This window comes from Camarhynchus parvulus, chromosome 5 (genome assembly GCF_901933205.1).
Source record: "Camarhynchus parvulus chromosome 5, STF_HiC, whole genome shotgun sequence".
In the NCBI taxonomy this organism is placed as follows: Eukaryota; Metazoa; Chordata; class Aves; order Passeriformes; family Thraupidae; genus Camarhynchus; species Camarhynchus parvulus.
Window position 1 is genome coordinate 55,908,090 of NC_044575.1, and position 23,780 is coordinate 55,931,869.

The following is a 23,780-nucleotide window of genomic DNA, read 5'->3' on the forward strand; positions in this document are numbered from 1 at the left end:
AATGTAAACAATAATTATCTGCTGCTGTGGAATGCCACAGTGCATCTTTGATTGGTCTCGTGGTTGTTTTTAATTAATGGCCAATCACAGTCCAGCTGCCTCAGACTCTCTGGTCAGTCACAAGATTTTATTATCATTCCATTCCTTTCCTTTCTAGCTTTCTGATGAAATCCTTTCTATTTCTTTAGTATAGTTTTTAGTATATCATTTTCTTTTAATATAATATATATCATAAAACAATAAATCAGCCTTCTGAAACATGGGGTCAAGATTCTCATCTCTTCCCATGACAGGCTTGCCTGCAATTTCTACATTTGGTGACCCCGAGTGAGGAACATTGCCACACATCCTCGAGCAGAGAGGTTTCTCCTGTGTCTGAGGTGGACATTGATAACAGGCCAGGGGCCAAATCCACAGCAAGGTTCCTCATGGCAGCCAGTGCCAGGAGGAAGGCTGGCCACTGCCTGGGCTGTACTTACAGGAGTCTGGAAGCAGCAGTAGAGCTTGGTGAGGAAGGGGTGGTTCCTGGATAAGGAGAGGATGCGTTTCTCGGTCATGGTGCACTCAACATCGTCATCCTGGAGAATGACATCCTTCTTCAGCACCTTCACTGCATACAGCTCCCCACTCTCTTTTATCTTGGCAAGCATCACCTAAACCAAAAGCAAGGGTTAATGGCAAGGGCTGAGCCCTCTGTCTCTGAGCAGCACAGAACTTCTCACACCTTCCCGGGCTGGAAATGTCACTCATCTCACAACCAGGCTTGTGGACCAAAGTGAGTCAGCCTGTCAGCATGGGCATCAGTGTACAATCAATGACACACACCACTGCCTGCAGCAGGCTGCTCTGGACAGACATGCCCACATGCTGCTCCTGTCTGGCACAGGGCTGCCTGGTTGAAGGTCACCCACTGTGCCAGCACAAACTGCCTGAGCAGGGCCTTTCATTCTACCTCCCTCCTCAGTTATAAAACTCAAACACACTCTTTCACACACTCTTTCACATCATCTTCTTGGCAAAGCAGAGAAACAAAACCACCATCTCACCACATTTAAAACCACTGTCTTGTTACCTTTAAAGGAAAAGTCTTTACATGCTCCAAGAAATGCTGCCCAAATGGGTGTTAACACACACTTGCAGCTCCTGGTATAGGCCCTGGCATGCAGCTGTTCCTTCAGGTGCTAACTTCTTTTTTGTGATATCCAGTTCTTCACTTTGCTGTCAGCTTTCTTTTTCTTCTCTTTTCTCCCTGCTCTCTGTAACCAACTTTGTTGCACAAAGCAAGTACCACTTAGAACTTGCTCTGGAGTACCACTGGACAGCCTGTGTACCATGTTATGAAATCACTTCAGCTGCCTTGGGGCTTCTTAAATAAGGAATGTGGTTTCTCACAAAATAGCCAGGAATAACTCTCACCTTTCCAAAGCTCCCCTTTCCCAACACACGAAGGAAGGTTAAGTCTTTGATCCCGAGTTTACTTGCTGAGGTTTCAGTAATGGTGTTGCCATCCTTCAGGCTGCCTTTTCCCTGATGTTTCAATGTAGATCTGGAAACCAGTTTCTGTGGAAGAAAGCAAAGAAGTGTCAGCCTGCAGAGGAATTGTACTTCTGCTTCAGAAGTGCTCACAGGTAGGCAATCCACCAACCAGGGCATTTGGGGCCTTTCCAGGGGCACTTTATGGCTGCAGAGGCAGAAAGTTGTATTAGTAGAATCACACAGCTGCCACATGTGACCAGCCAAACTCAGCACTGCTCAGGGCTGTGCTGACATCTCAACACCAGCTCCTGACATGGGCATTTTGGGTTGTAAACCCACTGCCCAGCACAGCCCAGATAATCACGGAATATGCTGAGTTTGGAAGGGACCCACAAGGACCATTGTCGCAGACATCTTTTATGGAAAATCCTTTCTTTAGGATTTTCCCTCCTGAGAAGCTGAGAGGCCTCAGGAACAAAATGTAAACAATGGTTATCTGCTGCTGTGGAATGCAACAGGTGCATCTGTGATTGGTTCATGTTGGTTTGTTTGTAATTCATGGCCAATCAGTCAGCTGGCTCGGACACAGAGCCCAAGCCACAAACCTTTGTTATCATTCTCTGCTATTCTATTCTTAGCTAACCTTCTGATGAAACCTTTTCTTCTATTCTTTTAGTATAGTTTTAATGTTATATATATCATAAAATAATAAATCAAGCTTTCTGAAACATAGAGCCAGATCTGTGTCTCTTCCCCAATCTGAAAACCCCTGTGAACACCATCACAGACCATCAAGCCCAGCTCCAGGCCCTGCACAGGACCATCCCCAAGAGTCAAGAGGCAAGGTTGACTCTCTCCATCCTTACTCCCCACAAAAAAATGAAAAGAATGAGTGGGGAAATCCAAATCTTCTATCTACCAGCAAAGTAAGGAGGACTGCATCATTTCTGCAATAGGCAAAAGGTTGGGGAGATTTAGAACCCTAGCAGATCTCATCTGAATTTCTTATGTTTCTACTTGATTTTAAGACTCTTACTCAAAGCCCAGCTCAGTGGGACCCCAACTTCAAAACACGTCTCTTTTCCATATTTGGGCCGCTGGCTTGCTCCACCACTCCAAATTTGGTGGAAAGCTGTTCATTCCCATGCCAGCAGTGAGGTGCTGCATATTCAGGAGTTGTACCAGTATCAGCTCACATTTCTAGAGCTCTTAATTTTGGAGTACAGAAAGATCAAGCCAACCTCCAGTGCCCTCTGCTCACAGCTCTCCAGGCATGTGCACACAAACGAACACTTCTGTTCAGTTTATTGGTCTGAAGAATGTCACAGGGACTTCGTGAGCTCCATCTTGTGACTACTTTCGTGTATAGCAAAGTTCTTTCTGCACAGGAGACTCATCACCATGGGCAAAGAACCAAGACCAGTCACAGAAACACAGAGAGGTTTGTGTTGGAAGGGACCTTCAAGATCATTTAGTTCCAAATCCCTGCCATGGGCAGGGACAATCTTCCACCAGACCAGGTTGCTCAAAACCCCATCCAACCCGATCTTGAACACTTTCAGGGATTGGGCAACCACAGCTTCTCTGGGCAACCAGTGGCAGGGCCTGACCAGGCTCACAGTAAAGAATTTCTTCCTAATGTATTATCTAAACCCACCGCCATTCAGCTTAAAGCCATTCAGGGCTGTCCTTACAGCACAGTCTTAGCATTTTCCTAGATCCTTTATGTGATGAATAACAAGAAGAGATCATTAAACACCAAGCACAGATTTTGTTGTTGTTGTTGTTTTCATCTCCTTTTGATGTGCAGATGATGCAACCAAGTGTTAATAAGAGCTGATTTTTGCAGAATGGAGAAGGGAGGATGGGATTTCCCTGTAACTCCCACGATAACTGTCCCCCAAACTGCTACAGGGGGAAGAGCAAAGATAAGAGTTTGCTACAACCCAACTGAAATCAAAAGGGGCAGCACAGCCTAATGAGTCTGCTAGGCTGATACAGCCTGATGTGGTTGATCAGCATAGCTGGCCAATTGTATCCAAAGATTTACCACATCTGGAAATTATGGTTTGGGTTTTAATTTTTTTGTTGTTGTTGTATTGACAGGCACCACAGATTTTTGGCCAGGGATGTAGTGAAGAGTGAAATGGTTTCCCCAAAATCACACAGAAGAAGTAACAAAGCTGGGAAGAGAACTAGGCTTCTTCTTGAGCTCTTTTGCTCTATCACAAGCCATGCATGTGGATAGCATTTGTACTTGCAGTAAAAAAAAAAATGCATGGCATGAATCATATTGATCACTAATTAGGGGGTCTAATTGTGCTCTCATTTGTGATAAGCAGATGAAAGAGTGTTGAGGAGTCACAGCACTGTGAAACATAAGCACATCGCAAAGCAACACCTAAAAATGAAAACCTGGATGTCAGACATCCATTTTCCAGGTAAGGCCTTTGCCACAAGCCACAGACCTGCTCCTGCAGTCCCCCACCAGGCATTACATGTCCTATGGGAAGCCTCTGCCCCCTCCTACACCCATAGAAACACTCCGTTGTAAATGCTCTTTATAAAGAAGGAAAAAAAGCAATACTCACAGAATTTGGGGAAATGCTTCCTGGCTGCAGACCCATGCAGGCCAAGGTTTTGGCAAGCTCTGCTGAGTTCACCCCACAGTTTGGAGCAACGTTTGCTTGGCATCGGATGTGGACGTTCATTTTACAGACTGACAGGGGCAATGGAAAGTAAAAGCAAAGGAACAATTAAAATAACTTGGAGGGGTTTACTGCTGAGAAACAATTTACTAATTCTGCTTCAGGAAATACACCCATCTGGGCCTACCCTGCATCTTTAAACTAGAGGGATTTTTGCCACTGATTTAAGTAGAAGCACAATTAGGGTTCTTGTAAGAGAATAAACTCCTGAAAACCAGGAACTCTCCAAGCAGGATGCCATTATTGCCTAAAGCTTTTCATAAGCACATGTTTTTGAGGTGCATAACTACCATTGCAGCTATGTCCGTAAGTACAATTAATATTAGAAGGCCACAGAATTCACAACAAGCGTCCCCTGCATTTTCCTGTCTCTAATTTTAAAGACAGTGTTCAGTGGGAAACAAAAATCGTTCTAGCTCTAACTCATGGGCACACACACCCCCTCTTGTGGGAGATGAAGGCAAGGATTTTACAGTCTGGATCACTGAAACAAAAACTTAACACCAGAACATGCTTAGTCATCAATTAATAGGCAGGGTAGTCAGCCTAAAGCAATGACCTTTTTTTCCCCTCAGATGCCTTTTCACTGCCTTAACTCATTAACTGATGAAAAACCTTCAGGTAAAGGGAAAATACAAATGCAGGAAGCAGAATACTTTTAATAATGCAAATGAAACAAAGTGCAAAGGAGAGTCCTTCTGGCAGGAAGAGATGAAAAAGGAGATCAGCCTTTTTTCAAACTCTTACAAAGATAAATATTCATCACTCAGTTTTCTCCTGAAGGTTGCACAAATCAAGCCCACACAATGCATCAAGAGTCTAAAAATAAATGTATTTTGTGAAGAGGCAACATAGAGAAGCTGCTCACTTTTACACTGCAGACCCTGTCGCAGGATCCCCCAGAGCAAGGAGCCGCAGTGGTCACAGAACGTCGGGACTTTGTAGTTGTGGATGCCGAATTTATGAGGAATGTTGATCCCAAACCTCTGCTCAGTCACCTGAAGCACCAAAGGGAAGAACACGTTTAAAATTCAAACACATATTTATAAGCTGGTGTTCATTTGCATACAGGCATTTGAGTGCAAATCTAAGAAAATAATTTCAAGTCAGAAAAACGTCCCAATCCATCACCTCGCTGAGGTTTACAGCAAGTGAATACTGAATTAACAGCCTCATCTGCTGTGAGCCAGCCCTGCTTTCCTTGCCCACCAGGCCAGGCTACCTGGCAAAGCAGATTTTAAAAGAAGGGCTCTCTAGCCAATTTTGAATTCTTAAAGACAAGCTAGAATTGTAATACCTCAAAACAAACCAATCCCACTGCAGTGTGAGTTACAGCATTTTTTAATCACACAGTTTCAAAATTATTGACCGGCATACTACATGCAAAAACATGTAACTTCAGGTCAAACTGTTGATTTTATTAATTTTAATACAGAACTGCTTTCACAGCTCCTCCTAAAATTCTCATTCCTCTTTTTGCCCTCCTTGTAACTAACAGCCTTTCAGGCACACATTTCAATTTATCATTTGCACTCAATCCCCTTTTTAACCCTGTTCTTTTCCAATTGTAAATCATTCAGATCTCAAGGGCACCTTTAAAAAATGTTTCAATGGCTGAAGAAAGGAGTCCCCATTTAGCATATTCATCACTTTTGACTTTGTTTCTCAACATGCAGATCCTGGAAAGCTGAGGCGGAACCCACAACTCTATTAAAGAAAAGTCAGGAGTGTGACTGGAACAAGAAGTTCAAGGTGAGTGGTGCCTCCTCACTTCTGGCTTCTTTTAAAGTAGTTTAAATGTGTCATAAAACCTTCATAATCCCAAGAGAGGGGTGAGGACATTCACTATTTAACTTGCATTCTACCCTTAGGCTTCTTAACTCATTTTCATCTGGCTTGTCAAGGGGTCATTTTAAGGAGTCAGCTCAGCAGTTTAGAGGCAAGAAATAACAAAGGCAATTGCATGGCACAAAACACAGAGTTGCCTCATGAATAAACAGATTTGATTTGATTTTTCCTCAGTTATTGAACCATTTCCAGTTCCAGAAATGAGACACGAGATGGACAGGGCAGTGTTAGGTGGGGATGTTACTCCCATCCAACATGGCCAAAACCAGCAAGAAGGAAAACCTTCAGAAACACAAATTATGCAAGGGTTCTTTATTACAATGTATTTCACAGAGCAAAGGTGTGGAGCAACAACTAAATGAGCCCTTCGGGCAATCAGAAAAGAAAAAAGAGGCAAAACAAAGACCAGTGGTTGGCCAGAGAAATCCACATTAAGAACTGGACACCAGATTTTGATTGCACCACAGTTAATCATGCAGGAAAATTACCAAGGAAAACACTGGATTTGCTACTTATTGATGTATTCCAGTGAAGATATCCTGACTTCTTAAACCATGTGCTAGTCCAAACAGTTAACAGCATAGACAGAAGAACAGGATGACATTGCATGGCTGTAAAGCAGGTCCCCATCACTCTTTCCCACTTTTAAACCCATTAATAAAGATAACATGAAGTAAATTCTCTTATAGGACAGCCCCAGCAACCCAGACAAAGTCTGATGACCCAAAATAACCAACATGACTTTACCTTGAGATCGTTCTTGCTAGCATTGTTTTGGCACGTGCAAGCTGTGACAATGAGGTGATGGCAGCGCTTGTGTACAACACAGGTGCACACTGAAATAAAAGAGGCACACTGAAAAGAGCCCTTGGAAGACTCAGAACACATCAGTCCACCAGCTGGGTTCCTTAAGGCTCAGCTGCACCATCAGCACACAGTACAGATGTGAAAAATAACTGGTGGCTTGGAATTTACAACAGATCTGGAGATGAATCTTCAATCTACTGCAACAAAAATTCTGCACTGGATTATTGACACAGCCTAGAAAACAGTTGCCTATATCAAATAGGGGTGATGGACACAAAAACAACTATGTAGCTTCTAAAATACTCAAAAAATGCTGTTGAAATAATTATCCACTGAAGAGTGTTTCACACAGCAATATCCATTTTGTTTACATGCAGCTTCCTTTCACAGGACACCAGTGCCCGATTATATTGCCCAGGAACAGGCTGTGTTAGGCTATACTGAATGACCATGAAGCAGGCAGTTCTGGGAAAAAGGGAAAAGCAAAATAAAGGGAAAGGCAGAACAATAATTGAATGCAAACAAGCACCACATACATCTCCACACCCTGTCAACCAAACCATGCATTCAGGCAGAAGTGCTCTGCCAGCCCACAAAGTGCAAACTCCCAAATTTTACTTTGTTGAAGGGAGAGAAAGGGGGGTGGCCATTCCAGCAGGGTACTTTGTGTCCCAATACCAGCTGAGCACTGTCCTGAAGGGACCCTGGGTACCTCAAGCCCAGCTAGGTGTTGCATGTAGCAACTGAGTGGACCTGCAAAGGGTGAAACAGCAACCAGACGTGCAGGTGTTTGCAGGAATGTCAGGGGCAAACCTGACAGGGGCTCAAAAGCACAGTCTAGTTGCCTGGGGAGGAAGAGGAGTGGGGACTCCAGAGCAGCTGACAGCTGCAGGATGCCCCAGCAGCATGGGAAAGCACTCCCAAAGCAGCACATCCCACACACACACACCACGCAGGAGCAGAGCACCTTACCTTGGCACTGGTATCCCTGCTTCCCAAACACGCCCCTGGCCAAGAGAAAACATGGACACAATTCAATGGCAGAAGAATGGTCATCTTGCAGATTGTTTACAGAGGGCAGAGCCAAAATGCAGGAGGATCCCAAATTATAAATCCCATGGCAGAGCTGCCCAGCAGTAGTGGTGCAATCCAGCACAGGGGTGTGAGAGCACAGGAAAGCACTGCACAGGCATGGCTCACAGGGTAGGCTGTCAACATGCCTGTATTCCCCAATATTCCCCCTCACTCTCATTTCTCAGATACCTCACTTCATTACAACACACACCACACATATTACACTGATCCCAGCAGCCCACACCCTATTATTATTTCTCCCACTTCATGTTCTTTTGAAGCATATCTACGTTTTTCTCCTTAGTCTGCCTACTCCTCCACATGCATCACTTCACACCTCTCTGATGGCTTTTCTGTTCTCAGGAGTTTTCTCTCAACTTTCAAGCAACTGGTTTTTTCCTCAGTCTAATCTCAACGCTCCACTCCAGTGAGTTGGGTCTTCAGGTTGTTTCATACTTTTTTTCCCTTGAAATAAGGGGAATAATCTGTGGTTACAAGGGAGGGACACTGCCACATCCCTACATCAACCTAGTTTGCTTTCAGCATCCAAGATACACACACCTCTGGCCTCTCTGCAGCATAAATGTGCCCTCCCAAACCCGACAGCCAAAGGGCATCACATCAGAGGCCCTGGGTAAAGTCCTAAATGACATTCAGGACTGGGGATGCCTTGTCCCCAGAACAAAAAGGACTGAGGAGCCCTGTTCCAGGGTGTTTGGGCTGTTCTTACCAGATGAACTCCCTGCAGTGAGAGCAGTAGGTGGGCTGTCTCAGGAAGGTGGCCATGAACTTGTGCCCATTGACCTGGTGCACGCGCCTGCGCATCGCCCGCTGCCGCTTCCGAGTCAGGTTCTTGAAGATCCGGTCCCTCTGCAGGGTCCCTGTGCAGGGGGAGGAGGAGAAAAAAGGACAACAAAACATTAAGGTCATCACACACAGTTTTTGCTTCTGGTTTTGCTAGAGCATTCAGTTTGGGCCCCCAACCTAAGGAGGATGTGGACCCAGAGGTGGCCATGGAGATGATGGCAGGGCTGGAGCCCCTCTGCTGTGAAGACAGGCTGGAAGAGCTGGGACTGTTCAGTCTGGAGAAGAGATGGCTCTGGAGAGACCTTAGAGCTCCTTCCAGTGCCTGAAGGGGGCTACAAGACAGCTGGAGAGGGACTTTTGACAAGGCCATGGAGTGACAGGACAAGGGGAATGGCTTCACACTGAAATACATCAGGTTTAGCTTGGATGTTTTGAAGAAATGAATGAATGCAAGGGAGGTGAGGCCCTGACAGAGGTTGCCCACAGGAGCTGTGGCTGCCCCATCCCTGGAAATGTTCCAGGCTGGATGGATGGGGCTTGGAGAAACATGGTCTAGTGGAAGGTGGGGTGATGGCAGGGGTTTGGAATTAGATGATATTTAAGGTTCCTTCCAATACAAACCATTCTATGATTCTATGATAAAATGCTTTCAAAAGCCACAATTACATCCCTGGTTTAGAAGTCAAGGAACTGTGGTCTAGAACAAGGATGGCATCTGGAGCAGGTACAGAACTTAACTGCAATGTCCCCTTTAGCTCAAAATAGTATTTTTTTAATCTAGAAATATCTGCCTTTTCCTGTCATCCCCTCACTCCTCTCCCATGTTGAGACATGCCAGTAAGCTATTAATTCAAAAACCGTAAATAAACCAGAAGCTCAAGGCTAATGAGTTGTTATAACTCTCAGCTTTTTGGGCAATAACTCCTGAAAACAAGACTACACATAACCAACTGACCACCACCACACTTGCTGAGTGAACGTAGCGCCTTCCTTTGAGAACAGTGTTCATCAACCTTTGGTATTCTCATGCTACATTTCTTTATCACTATTTGCAGTATTTTTACATACTTCCAATACTTCCTGCATCAGTAAAAAAAAACCAGGCTACTTTCTCAATGATGGCTAGTTGTTTGATATGTGCCACACAGCTTCCTTTAAAAGGTTCATTTACCAAAGGTGAGGTAATATTTGATAGTTCTAGAAAGCAGGGATCTAGGAACTGCTGGCATTCAGATCTGAATTGTCCCAAAATGTAATTTAATTTTAGAACAGAGTATACTATTTCAGTTAAAAGGGATTTACAATAATCATCCAGTCCAACTGTCTGACAACATCAGAATGGACCAAAAGTTTATATATTTTAATAGCATTACTCAAACACTTCTTAAATATGACAGGCTGTGGGCACTCACCACCTGTCTATGAAGCCTTTTTCCATGTCTGAATCACCTCTCATTAAAAAAAATGTTTGCTCATGTCCAGTCCAAACTCCTCTGGCACAATTTAATATCACAATTTAATTATCTATCAATATAATCTAATCTTTTTACTGAGTTTAGTTCAGTCACATAACAATTTCCTAGCAAAGCTCATTTTACACAAAACAAGTGTCTCTCAAAGGGCATGAACTGAGCTCTAGATCAAGAGAGCCATTCCCATTTAGGCAGCAGCTGTCCAAACTGCATATCCCAGCCAGCTGGTCTCTGGGATCCTCACACAGACCTGGGCAGACTCAGCTCAGCTTCCCAGATCAAAGCCTCATCTGGGGCACACTTGCCTCAGCAGAAAGAAATTAAATTTGCAGTTTTCAAGTTAGTTAATTTGCAAAGTAAAGGCTCTGAAAACAAGTGCATTTTTTGGGGGAGGACAACACACCAGAGTCTGCCACAGATGACTGTGCAACAATGTTTTGTGTTCAGGACTCTTGTTTTGAGTGTGGACTGGATGCAAAACCAAAGCCAGCTCCTGCCAAACCCTCTGCATGGATATAATTCCACAGGAAGGGACAGGTCTGTGAACTCCCAGAGCAGTGGATTAGCAGCAGGACCCAAACACAGCTGTCACCCTCCCACTTATCTTGCCACAAGAAGGGGGCAGAGCAATTCCCTGCTTTCAACTGGCTTTGCTGATTAACCACTGGAGGGAGGGGGGTAGTGGAAATAGAGGAAAAGCTGTCGACCTGATCAAGGCCTGAAATGCAGGAATCCCACATCACAGGCATATTGCCTGGTCCTCTTTGTCGAGATAAGGGAAACCATCCTGTCAGTATTGAGCCCAGCCACTTCAAGGTACTGTGAGCCACAGGATGTATTCCTCTTGGTACTCCTGCTACAGGTTTAGAAGCAAAGCCAGCCATAAAGCCAAGGGTTTTCTGCTGAGTTCTCCCAGCCATTTGTGCACATGTCCCTTCCAGAGGCATTGATGGAAACCTCCTACCCAGTGGCATCACTGTGACACAGAGCATGGTTTGACTTTAGGACAGCTTGCATTTATTTTTTAAATGGAAGTGCATGCTACAAATTAGGATTTCCCCATTTCAAAACACCAAGAAAAAGGATGTGGTAAGGTTGATCCAAGCATTTAACAGAAACTTGCTTTCTTCAGTGCAGAGCTCCAAGCAGCTGGGCACAGACTGGCTCAGAAGAGCCTGCCTTTGTAGGGAAGTGCTTAAACATGTGTTTAATCCCCTCTGAGGTCAACAGGACTCAGGGGACCACAGGAATTACCAGACTGAATCAGAATATTGGTCCATCTAGCTCAGCATCCTCTGTCAGTGGGCAACCAGAAACACATGACAGCAAGCTGGAGGAACTCTGCAGCTGGGAGATAATTTGCCTCTTTCCCACGCACAAGATGTCATTTTGATCTCAAGAAGTGAGATCTGATTTGTGGAGGTTTAACATTCCTTTCAAACGTTCAACCATCATTGCACAAGTTCAGCTGCCTTGTTATCTACCATAGGAAACAAGCCCAAGAAGAACCTCAAGAGGTCAACCAAAAGGTTCTCTAAAAGGAAGATGAAGACACAGTTGCTTTGCTGAGCCTAAGCCTCCTGCAACTTCATGTGAGAATAAAAAACCAAAAATCCTTATAGTATTACAGAATGTGCCCAACTTCAAATTGAAGAGATCATCACTTTGATCTAGGTTTAGGTAAACACATAAGTGTTTTTCCTGGATCAGGGTCAAACACCTCAACTGGCAAAGTGTCCTGCATGGGTGTTCAGCATGCAGAGGAGAACTTCTGAGGCATGGAAAGGGAAGCACAGGGTTTGAGTGGGTGGTGAGCACCTGAGTAAATCACCTAAAGGCGCAATCCAGTTACCAGCCTGCTCCATGCCAGCTGCTCCATTAGGAGCCCAACAGCTAATGCCCTTTAAGCCCCCATTTAGCAGGGTTTAAAAGAATATGTTCCCAATTTAGCTCCTACAGCTTCTGGTTTTTTTATGGTTCCCATCAAGAAACAACATGGGGTAATCACCTCCCTGGAGCTCTCCCATGCAGTGCAGACCACAAATGGCAAGAGGAAACCAATCCTTGGCACCAGGAATAGGGGACAGTCGATGCCAGCCTGCAAAGCCACCCATGGGACACTGCTGTGCATCCCTGTGGTTTGCATCCCAGCTTCAGACAGATGGCAATTTTGAAACAGTTCACTAAACCCAAAAAATTACAGGCACTTGCTTTTTCCTGGGCTACAGAGGGAGTCTCCATGCTGCCTGCACTGGTGGATCATCAGGGCCAGCCTGAAGCCTCCTCCCTAGAGCTGTACTTGGCTTCCATCCCCCATTCTCCAGACACCCAAACCCCACAGCATAACAGCTCCACCTTGCAGACCTGCTTGCCATTAATGCACGTGCCACAAGTTGGGTTTTTTCTTTACTAAAAGCTAACTCATATTTAAAATGCTCCTCAAATTTCACACTTTCTCCCACTGCTTGGCTGTCAGACCCTGCTAGTGTTCTGCTGATACTGCACATCTTTCAGGTGATCCTCACACCCATGCTTATGTTCACCTCAATTTACAATATAACAAAGCTGAGTGTTACTAAGCAGGCTTCAGGAAGGCCTGGATTACTTTCCACATACCATCAACTCTTCTGGGCACTTTTCTTCCCATTTTCTGCTGCTGGCTCAAGTGAAAAGGAGAGGGAGAGCCCAGCACAACCTCAGCCATACCTTGAGCCCAGGTGTAGCTGCAGGAGACCATCCATCATATGATTCAGTGGATCTACATATACAACCACATCCCACAGAATAAATCCCTCTGTTCCAGGGCTTGGGTGCTCATGCATCCCACACACCACACCATGGAGCTGGCAAGTTCAGCCCTCCAACAAGCTGCAAGTGATTTTGAAATGGTGAAACATATGGCTACCAAAACCTCCTTCCTCCCAACCAGCAGGATGGCAGTTCCTCAGCTCACACCCAGCACATCTGTGCAGCAGGTCCCAGTGCCACTGGGTGAGAGGCTGTGGGCAGAAATCATCCACCAACACAGCACTGGAGCCTGCTAATGGAAAGGCCGAGAGAATTGGGATTGCTCAGCCTGGAGAAGGGGCAGCTCTAGGGTGACCTTAATGCAGCCTCTCAGTACCTGAAGGCAGCCCACCAGGAATCTGAACAGAGAATGTTTGCCAGGATAGGTAGTGCTAGACAAGGGGAAACAGATCCAAACTGAAAGATAATAGATTTAGATGAGTTCTTGAGAAGAAATTCTTCCCTGTGAGGGTGATGATGCCCTGGCACAGGGTGCCCAGAGAAGCTGTGGGTGCCCCATCCCTGGCAGTGCTCCAGGCCAGGCTGGATGGGGTTTGCAGCAGCCTGCCCTAGTGCAAAGTGTCCCTGCCCATAGAATGGGGCTGGAATGAGGTGATCTTTAAGGTCTCTTTCAATTCAAACCAGTTTGTGATTCTGTGACAGGATGGCCAATGCAGCAGCCCCTCATGCCTCCCCATCCTTGGTGTCAGAGGATATAAAGCCATCAGAGACATTCTCCCAGCTCATGTTTTGCATTCTGGCCAGTTTCCTGTAGGATACAAATTTTCCTTCTGCACACAGAGAGTGTTTTACAAAACAAAGCCATTCTAGACAATTAAAGAAACCCAGACTTTTAAAAGCCTCTAACCTCTGCTAAAGCAACAACCACCATGAACAGTTCAAATGTCCAAATACTGCTATAAAAGCAGACAAGTAATTGCTCAGTGAAGGGAGTTTCCACATCCGTGGTTCAACTGGGACATCTGTAACTATGGGGTATCCACTGTGCCTGTCTATCTGCAAAGCTTAACTATAAAGTTCAACACTAAAAAGCCTCTTTCCCTTTCCTCCTCTGCACTCACACTGAACATGTGTTTATGGCACTGGAAATTATACATGCAGCGGGAGAGGAGAATAAATAACCCACCAAGTCATCTGAGGACAAAGGCAAGCACCAGCACAGCCTCACCCACCCAGCAGCCTCTATCCCCACCCCACCTGCCCCCTGAGCTTCCTGGGCAGAGATCCCTCCTTTCCCCCCACCCCAGTTTGTATTCCAGGGGGTTATGTCAGGTAAATCCTTACAGTGGGGTATAACTACAGCAGGAAGACAAGAGGAAGAGTTCCAGGATGAAATGGTATGTTTGGAACTGTTTGAGTCAGGTCCCATCTGCTGGAAGTAAATCTCACCATGGTGCTATTGACCACTGCTGTAACACCAGCACAGCAAAGGTCAGCCAGGTACCTCCTCACACGTGACAGTGCCTAGTGCTACCCTCCCATAGGCACCATGGCATTTTAATTTGGAAGAAATAAAGATATTAAAAAAAACAATGTAAAAGCCTTAAATCAATAATGTTAATAGGCAAAAACTTAATTAAGCTTTTTTTTATTAGTACCAGGAGCAGTATACACATTATCCTCCCCTAGGAGCACTGCAGGCAAGCTCCCCTTGCACTGAGTGACACACAAGCACAGAGCAAAGACCAACCACTGATCTTACTGGAGTATAGAAATCAAGATAGAAGATTAAGAGATCCCTCACCTCTTGCAAGCACCACAGCACTGAACAACAATCTCAGATCATGCTAAATGCTCATCTAGCTCATGCCCTAACAGTGAGTAGTAGTGGGTGTTTTAGGAAAAGAATACATAAATCAGATCAAGTAAATGAATTCACTCCCCTCACACCCTCCAGCCATCAGTATGTAGGTGTTCTCTCAATATTTACCTAACAGTGGGCTTCCTCACATCTCCTGAATATAAACTGAGGCTAAACCAATATGTTTATTTTTCTGGCTGGAAAACATGTAAGTTATGACAAAAATCCCTTACTAAGGTTTTGCATATTTTAAACAGGAGTTTTATCACCATAATCCTGTGGATGGTCAAAACCATGGGAAGCTTTGCTAATTAAAATGTTGTAAACACAAACACACCATTGAAGAAGCTGACAGCCTGACCCTGAAAAGGGAAAAGGATTTAAACATCCTATTCTGTTTCCCTAGCATTAATGCTGCAGAGTGAAAGCCTATTTTTTAATTACAAAGTTTTCCTTCAGTTCCTGTCAAAAGTTAAGTTGGATACACAAATTAGACAGGTGGAAAACAGCCAACTCCATGAAGAAGTGACCACATGGGGTTTCTCCCTCAGCAGCAGTGGATCCTTCTGTTGCTTTTGCCACAATCCAGTCTCTGCACTCTGGTTCCAGCCCCAGGAGAGGCTCCTTGCAAAGCAAACATGTGGCACATCAAACACAGGGACCTATGTTTGATCCAGCTGCTGTTTTGCCCTCTGAAACTGGATAAAGTTTTGTGTGAAGATCAGAGAAAGAGCCAGTGAGGGCTGGCAGGACTGCTGACTTCCAGGACTTCATAGAAAAGCCATGTTAAGGGCAGCTCATCTTTTGAGGTGCCAACCTGTCAATATTGTCTAAAAGAGTGAGAAGGAACAATGATGCTCTGAATCCAAAAAAAGTTTTCCCCACTCAGGAGTATGAAACAGCACTATCAGCAATCTTGGAAATGCAAACATGTAATCATCCCTGCAACAAATCACACAGAACTCTGCACTGGAGACAAGACCTCTGTTTCTTGTCCAAGTGCTGAAGCAGGGTAGATCCATCTTCCTTGTTTTCTTGCCAGATCTAGAACATAAATTCGTTTCAGCTCTCAGTGATAACAGCATTTGAGGACTGAAGGATGATGTTTCAGTGTGGCAGCAGTGAGAACAGGATCAGTGAGGTTCACACAACAATATTGGTGAGCATGACAAAAACCCCACCACATGCTTATTTGTAGAATTACACCAGGATGCCAAAGCTCTGGTGGTACCAGTAGCTAAGACAGAAGAGCAACTTTTGGGGGGCTCAGTTTTCTTCAGCCTCTTGGACTTGGCTGTGGCAGCACAGGGAGAGTAGGACAGCTCTGCAGAGTTGGGGTGACCAGAGTGTGGCTGCTGGGAGCACCCTCATCTTCAGGAGGGGAGAGGGCTGCAAAGCCAAGGGTGCAGCCCAGAGCTGGGGCTGAGGGAGGAAAAGCTGCTTTTTATCTGTTTGCATAACTTCTGTGAGAACATGAGAGAGCAGGAAGAAGGCAGCTTGAGAACCTCTAAAACAAGTATTTTTCTGCCTCTTCAAGTCTCCCAACCAGTTATGAACACCATACAGGTTATTTGCATAGAGTTTTAATCCCAACTGCCTCACAGGTTTTCAGACGTGCACAGACCAGCTTTTCCATATTTGTTATTACATGATTTTTCTTGGAAAAGTTTTTTTTTTCCCCCTAAGAAAAGTTGGTTTTAGACATTTGCTTGCAGATGTTGACAGCTCTGAAGCAAGGCACCACAGTATGTTGCACAAGGCTGAAAATGTCAATGGAAAAACCTTTCCACTCATTTCTATACTGAGTAACCTTACCATTCCATCTCTGTAAGCTTTTGCATTCATTTGCAAAACCTCAGGATATATTTGTTTGCCAGAGAAACCAGGCTTAGGCAACGATGGCATCTCAGCTTGCACAGAGAGGAGACTCCAGGAGAAAAGGATTTTATTTAGAAATCAGAAGAGGGATTTGAGGGAGACGAGAAACCTGAGCACTGACCTGAGCTCTCAGAGCCCCAGACTGGCACTGTGACCAGGATGCCACCTTGTATCTGTCCCTTACTCAGCAAGACACAGTTTCAAAAAGCAAAATAAATTAGTCTGGTTGTATCCCAGACAGGTGCTTCCCTCTGGCTGTAGCAGAAGTAGAATATAAAAGTCACCCAGCCCCAGTGTTCCCTCCTCACAATGGAGCTGCCTCCCTGCCATCTCAGACCTACCTGCATTCAACTGCTCCATAACCCACTCCTGTCACACTGACCTACATAAGAACAGGCAAAAAAACCCCAACAAACCCAAACCACTTCTCACTGCATGGCTCATTAGAGCCTTAACAAACTGATTCCTCTCCCTCCTCCCCTCACAATCATAATCATTACCATTTCCTTGGGCTTAGGCAAGCAAATTTCCATTGTAAAACCTCCTGTTGGTCCTTCCCACTTACTAAACTCAAGAGAAAAACGTTGAGATGTGATTTACTAGGGAAGGAAACCATTTTAATACATTATTCATTAAAACCAGGAAAATAAAACTAACAGAGCAACTTTGATCTTTGCCATGATTAATTCATGTGCCAGAAGCCCTCTGATTTAGAAGATCTCAAACCACACTGGCTGCAGAAGTAGCAGGAACAGAGTGACAGCATTTATAAGTCAGAGCTCCCATCACTTGTGCAAAATCCTCCAGAAAAGCAGAACTGGTGGCAGGGAGATCCTGAACCCCCCCTGCTCCTGCTGTCACAGTCACCAGGAGCTCACATGCTGTGGGTGATTCCACAGCAGGGATCACAACTCACTCCTGGGAGGCCCTGCCCACACAGGGAAGCATGAGATTCAAGTCAAACCTATTTTTAACCAAGTGCAGCTTAAAGCTGTTTTTAAAGTGGATGCTCTGGGGATATCCCCCTTTTGGGGCACAGGGCAGCTTCAGAAGTTGGCTGCCTTGTTACTGAAACAAGGGTGTCCACACAATGTCTGACAATCAACTAAATCTGCTGAAAACTCACATTTTTATGTCCAAGCAGTTTAATTTGCTAGAGACAGAGGTTTAAAATCAACCTCAAAAGAAGGAGGAGCAGGAGAACACTCTTTATGGAACACAAAGACAAAACACACAAAGTAACTGGGATGAACAGAAAGCCAGTTGAGATGGGAATATCAAGCAGCTTGTGTTCAGGGGTCCCAAAGTTTTGCAGCATCTCCACAAATAAGTAACCATGTCACTCAACAAGCAGCCATCTCTAAGATGAAATCTCAAACCTCCCTCACCAAGGGCACTGCACTTTTCTCCACGAGAAAGTAAACTAGATCCCAAAGCACAACTGGAATCTAGACAGGAGCAAAGTACCTGGGAAAGCTAATTCAACAGGACAAGTTAAACATTCCCCTTCTTCTGCCACTGGGGCTTCTGGCTGCTGTCATGAGAGGCCTCAGCTTTTCCCCTGGAGCTGCACTGGCCCTGGGCTCACTGGGCAGGATGATCAACACCTGAATCACCACCCTGCTACACCTGGATTCTCCTGGTGGACTGGTCACCCCACAGCTGAGGAGCCCAAGTGGTCCAGCAACAAACTCAGCTCTGATCCCACAGCTGACCCAGGAACTTTGGAGATTTCCATGTGGCAGCTTGCCAATGAGGCCTCTAATTTCCACAGCCTTAAAAAGCAGGTTGTTTACCATGTTGCTCTCCCACGCAGGTTCCCACACACCATGGGCTGAGTAAAACACTGCCACAGCAAAGCATCTGTCAAGAAAAATAAATGCAGCCTCTTGTGTTCCCAGCTTATTGGGAAGAGCTCTGCCAAGAAGCAGCACCTCTTCTCATCAACACATCCCCAAATTTCCTTGGCAATGCAGCAAGGAAATACTCAGTGCTCAGGCTGGGGATGGCACAATCCATCCTGAAACCTCTGCAGATGGCAGGGACCATGAGTGCTCTGCCCCTCCCAGTGCCAGGGGATTACTGGGATTTCCCAGAGGGATTTCCCAAGGCCTTCAGGAAATGAATGCAGTTGGCCCCAACAGCTTCCCAGCAGCTAACACAGCCAGACCTGATTCTCTCCCCTTTCCTCATCTCCTCCCAAACATGGTTTTCACCCTGCAATACATATTTCGCCACTTCTGAAATATGTGTCTGGGATTTCAAAAGCAGATGTCCCAAATCCAAACAAATACAGCTTTAAAAATGCTGGCTGCCACATGGAGAGGGTGCTGCTTGCCTCGACTCAGGCTCACAGAATCATAAAGGTTGGAAAAGACCTCCAAGATCATCAAGTCCAACCTTTGACCAAACATCACATTGTCAAGAAAACCACAGCACTGGGTGCCATGTCCAGCTGTTTCCTGAACACTTCCAGGGATGGTGACTCACCATGAGACTGCTTGGGCAGTCTGGTGTCAGCATTCCATGATGTGACACAATCAATTTCATTCTCCTAAAGAGGTGCCCCTTTCCAGCAGCTGTAAGAACAGCAGTAAATTCATACCTTGCCTCCCCATGGGGTCTCCCATCTCACTCCATTAACAAACAAGCAGAAGTGGGTGAGCAGGAAGAAAGTCACTTTCCCCAACAGCTTGTGAGAGACAACTAAAACCTGTACCTCACTTCATCTTTTTCCCCCGTCCTTCAATGGGGAAGGAACACTTCAGGAGGGAATTTGTTTAGGCTCAAATGACAGGAGATGAAAGCCAGCCCTGTGGTTTGATGGTCACAACAGCCCTCGCACAGGTTTAAGCAGTTCTCCCCCCACACAGCATCCTGCCTTCCCACACAGACATTTTCCAGCCAGATCATGGGACACAGGGATTTCTCTGCCATGGCCTTGATGCTCAAGTTCTCATCAGCCCTTTTGGATGCAATTGCACCCTTCCCTTGAAGGGCTTGTTGTTCCCACTTTGCCTCCCATTCACAAGTGAAATACAGAACCAGAGTCAATGCAAGTAAAAACAGGAATAGGACTAGACTGAGGCCATCACTCAGTAAAATTCCACACTGAACACCTAAGAACTCTGAGCTGAGCAAGCTGGACAAGAAACATTTTTCTGCCTTTATCCTTGCTGACTTGCAAGTGTCATCTGCAAGTTTGTACTGTGAACATACAGGAATGACACATCTTAGACACAAAAATTCAGCATTGTCAGACTTTTGAGAGTTTTATTTTCTAGTGATATCCTTCAAATGAAAAGGTTTCTGGCTCTAAGGCAATCTCCTACATTTTATAAACAAAGAAAGTTATTATTGGAAGCAAGTTCCTCTGCTGGAACTGCAGCAGTCTCCTTGATCCTGGCTCAGCAGCAAGGCTGTGGTTCTGAGCCCACAGCTCCAGGGAGAGAGGAGAGCACTAACAGGAGAACACACTTGCCAGGAAAGGACTCTGCTTTAGTGTGGGGATCAGTGCTGGTGACAGACACACATGCTCAACAAGTCTGGCAGCTAGACGGCAGAAAAGAGCTGAGATTCTGGCATTAAAAACAGTTCCAGCCTCTAGCAAGAAGCTGGCTTTCATGGTCACAGCTATGCTACTGCTGCAGCCTTTCCCTGTCCCCTGCAGCTCCTCTACAGTCCCCTCTGTCCATACTTTCCTCCTCCCAACTCCTTTAACCTTTTGGGCTTCTTTTAAGCTGCTTCTTCCTGACTACTCCTGCCCATACCCACCCATCAGCAGTCCCCAGACAAATCTCCTGCTTCCTTCTCTCTCCTTACATTCCTTATCTCTGTCCTTCTTCCAGACCCTTATGGCTCTATTTCTTCTCCAAGCATCTTTTCCCAGTGTTTCCACCATTCACTGTCCTTGTCACTAGTCTTAGCAGATGGGGCAAGGACAAGATGAGAGCAGGACACCTGTTCAGCCAGACCTCCTGCCTTCCTCCCTCCTCTGCATCACTGCTGGGGCTCCCACTCCTGCCTCACAGCAGCACCCAGGGCAGGGCTCAGCTCAGCCAGGGGGAATTCTGGCCCAAAACCCAACCACAGCCCTGCTCCAACTTCCCACTCCACACAGCTGGTGCAGAACTGACCTCACTCAAGGCAGTCCCAGGGAAACCCAAGAGCATCGTTTTCAGACAGACAGATTTACCCTCAATTATGAAACTGCCTCATTCCCTCATCTGCAACCCCCAGCAGTGCTGGCAGTGTCAGGAGCAGCAGCCACTGAGGTGGCTCAATGCAGGTGGTATCCACAGCACCCCGAGCCATGCTGATGGCATGCAGTTTATCCCACATCACAAATGAGTAAATATTCCCCAAAGACAGCAGACAGGGACAGCAGGAGCTTTCATCCCTCCCTCTCTTGCCTCTGCCAAGCTTGAGGTCACCCTGGCCCAACAACGTCAGGATCTCTTTGCTCAAAGCTCTGTTTTGATTCAGCTTGTCATTGTGGAAAACAAACAGAATCATTGCTGCTGAAGCACTCCAGGAAACAAAAACAGCTGGCACTGAAGAGCAGGAAACTCATTATTTTCTGCTAGGCATGGTCTGGAACAACCTAAAACAGAGGTGTAGAAATTGCAAGTGTGAGCATTCACCTCCTAAAGCACCACTAGAAGGTGAGCTCTGCTTCCTACAGCTCCATGCCAGCTCACCTAACGCTGAACACTCAGTTCTGCCCTTGGTTATTTGGGACATGTTGTCCCCCTGCAGTGAGGTGCAGGACTGAACTGCACAAGCCCGTCACCAAGCAGCAGGACTGATGCTGCTGGTCCTCCTCATGTCTGGGGAGCCAGAGGGACCCTTGGGTCTCCCCAGGAGCACTAACCATGCCTGAACACCTCCCAGGTAAACTGAGGTAAATAAACACTGCAGCACACCAGCATTTGTTACCTTCAGGGGACAAGGACTTCTGCATGCTGGACAGGTTTCCCCAGACAGAAGGAAAACCCTTGACTGGGGTGGTACCACCTAAATCAGGAGTCTCCTCCAGCAGCCAGAATTGAGAGACTCAGATATTAAACTGGATACAGATATTAAATTGGATATTAATTTGATAGTTGGTGGAGCTGAAGGTATATGTGTATATATGTATATGTCTATATATATATATATAAGAGAGAGAGAGAGAGAGATGGATGAAAAAAATGAACAGCATGGCTTTGTTGGTATTTTTTTCCCTGTAGTTTCTGGCACAGATTTACAGAGTGACCCCTGTTAAAGAACTGAGGCTTTTGGACAGCCATTTACCTATTCCATCAGTCAGGCACCTCACAAACTGTGGTCTAGAGAAATCCAGGCACAGCCTGAGGTGTGCTACTGTCAGGGCATCCCCTTCCTCCCAGTCCAGGGTATCATTCAGATGCCTTCAACCACACTGGGTCCAGAGAGGGATGGCCATGAAACAGCATCAGGGTGTGCCATCATCCCTGGATCCCAGCACCCACCTCCTGCAGCTTCATGTTTGTCTCCTTCCATGCCACACTCCCCATCCTGCCCCACTGCAGCACAAACACCAGCTCCAGCACAGCCCTGTCCTCCAAGGCCAAGGAGATTTCATCTCCCCTGGGAACTACCATCGCCTCTTCCAGGAATCACATGAAAATAAAGCAGAGAAACCTCTGTTCCACATTACAGCCAGGAACACTGAAATCCCACTGATTGCAAGCTTGCATATTTATCTCCAGGTTTCAGAGCCCAGACAAAACACAGCCCACTGAGGAAGTGAAATTAACCCTGATATTGCTGTTTGTTGCATTTTTACAGTGTCTGGGTATCTCTGCAGTTGGCAGATCTGGGCAAGTCACAAATTACTACCAAAAATCTCTTGGCCTTAGACACACTGCAATAGGCGTGGGGCTCACATGCATCATTTTCTGAGAAATAAAAGTAGTCCTGTGGATATGTGGCAGGCTGGGATGCTGTTCTCCTCCTGCCTCTGCATTACAGGCCCTCCATAAACACCAAGCAAATCACTTCATTTCCCAGGGTCTGGCTCTTCCTGCTACCAGGAATAAACAGCTTTGTTTGTTTACTTCCCTATTGAAATATTTTTCCCTGTGAAAATTCAGAATTTAAAGAACTTGCCTTGTTTTCTTTTTTTTTTTAAGGCAGAGAGACATATGTGAGATATCAGAGTTCCAGGGTGTAAGTTCTCTAGGGTTCTCTCAGCAATATTTACACGTGAAATGCAATGAGCACATTTTGAAAGTTTCACTTTGAAATACAAAAAAAGAAACTCATGGAGGCTTCAGGACAAGGACAGAGCTGCTCTTGCTCCCCTTGGTTGGCTGATAGACCTCTGCTGAGGTTTGCAGAGTGTGACCTCCAGGAGACCAGTATCTGCTCAGGACTTCAAGATCAGCTTCTGGAAACTTTTTACTTTTTAACTTGGCATTTTATTTTTTAACCTGACTGAAATCTTTCAGCAAGGCTGGGGATCCACTGAAGTTCACCTGCCTGCCACACAGAGATGCACAGCATTTGTGGATTACATCCCTGGTCCCTGCAAGGGCTCAGTCTTCTCAGGGCACACTCAGGGTGTATTTTCTCCCCCATGGGACTCAAAACTGTCCTGACCTATCTCCATCTGAAAATGCAGAGCAGGACCAACATGGAATGGATCTGGAAATCCCTTGCCTACAGCACACAGGTGTGACAAGTGTAAAGCATTGAAAAAACTTGTAGCTACTGGAAAAAAATACAAGAGTGCAGAAATGCATGTTTCCTGCTGGTCTCTGCCACATAAGACTTTGGGCTAGACATTAAAGGCTTCCATGTCCTCAGACTGTGAACCAAGGACAGCAGAACCTGATCTTATTCTGCACTGACATGTCCAGTTTGGACCAGCAGGTTTTCTAGGTGGTGTCTACTACAAGCATTAAAACCCTGCTAGAGCCAGTAAAGCAAAAGAGAAGAGTGGCCCAAAAAAACAGGGAAGGAGAGAAGAGCATTTTTTAATTCCTGCTTCCTAGTTTCCAGTATTTATTCCCTTAACTATAAAAGATGGGCTGAAAGCAGTCATTACTGCAGTTTACAGAGGATTGGTAACACTCT

At 45.6% G+C, this 23,780-nt stretch overlaps 1 protein-coding gene across 2 annotated transcripts in view; it reads right to left on the minus strand.

Annotated features, from left to right (window-relative positions):
• PRKCH (protein kinase C eta) overlaps window positions 1-23,780 on the minus strand; it is a 113,512-nt gene that overhangs the window by 58,832 nt on the left and 30,900 nt on the right. Inside the window, exons 3-9 of one of the 2 annotated variants that reach the window (XM_030949160.1) lie at window positions 8,644-8,794; window positions 7,812-7,846; window positions 6,780-6,868; window positions 5,053-5,182; window positions 4,068-4,195; window positions 1,417-1,560; window positions 480-578 (exon numbers count right to left, since the gene is read on the minus strand). In XM_030949160.1, coding sequence (XP_030805020.1) covers window positions 480-578; window positions 1,417-1,560; window positions 4,068-4,195; window positions 5,053-5,182; window positions 6,780-6,868; window positions 7,812-7,846; window positions 8,644-8,794 — 776 coding nt within the window. Of the gene's footprint in view, window positions 1-479; window positions 654-1,416; window positions 1,561-4,067; window positions 4,196-5,052; window positions 5,183-6,779; window positions 6,869-7,811; window positions 7,847-8,643; window positions 8,795-23,780 lie in introns of both variants that reach the window. The other variant, XM_030949158.1, reaches the window with a different exon arrangement.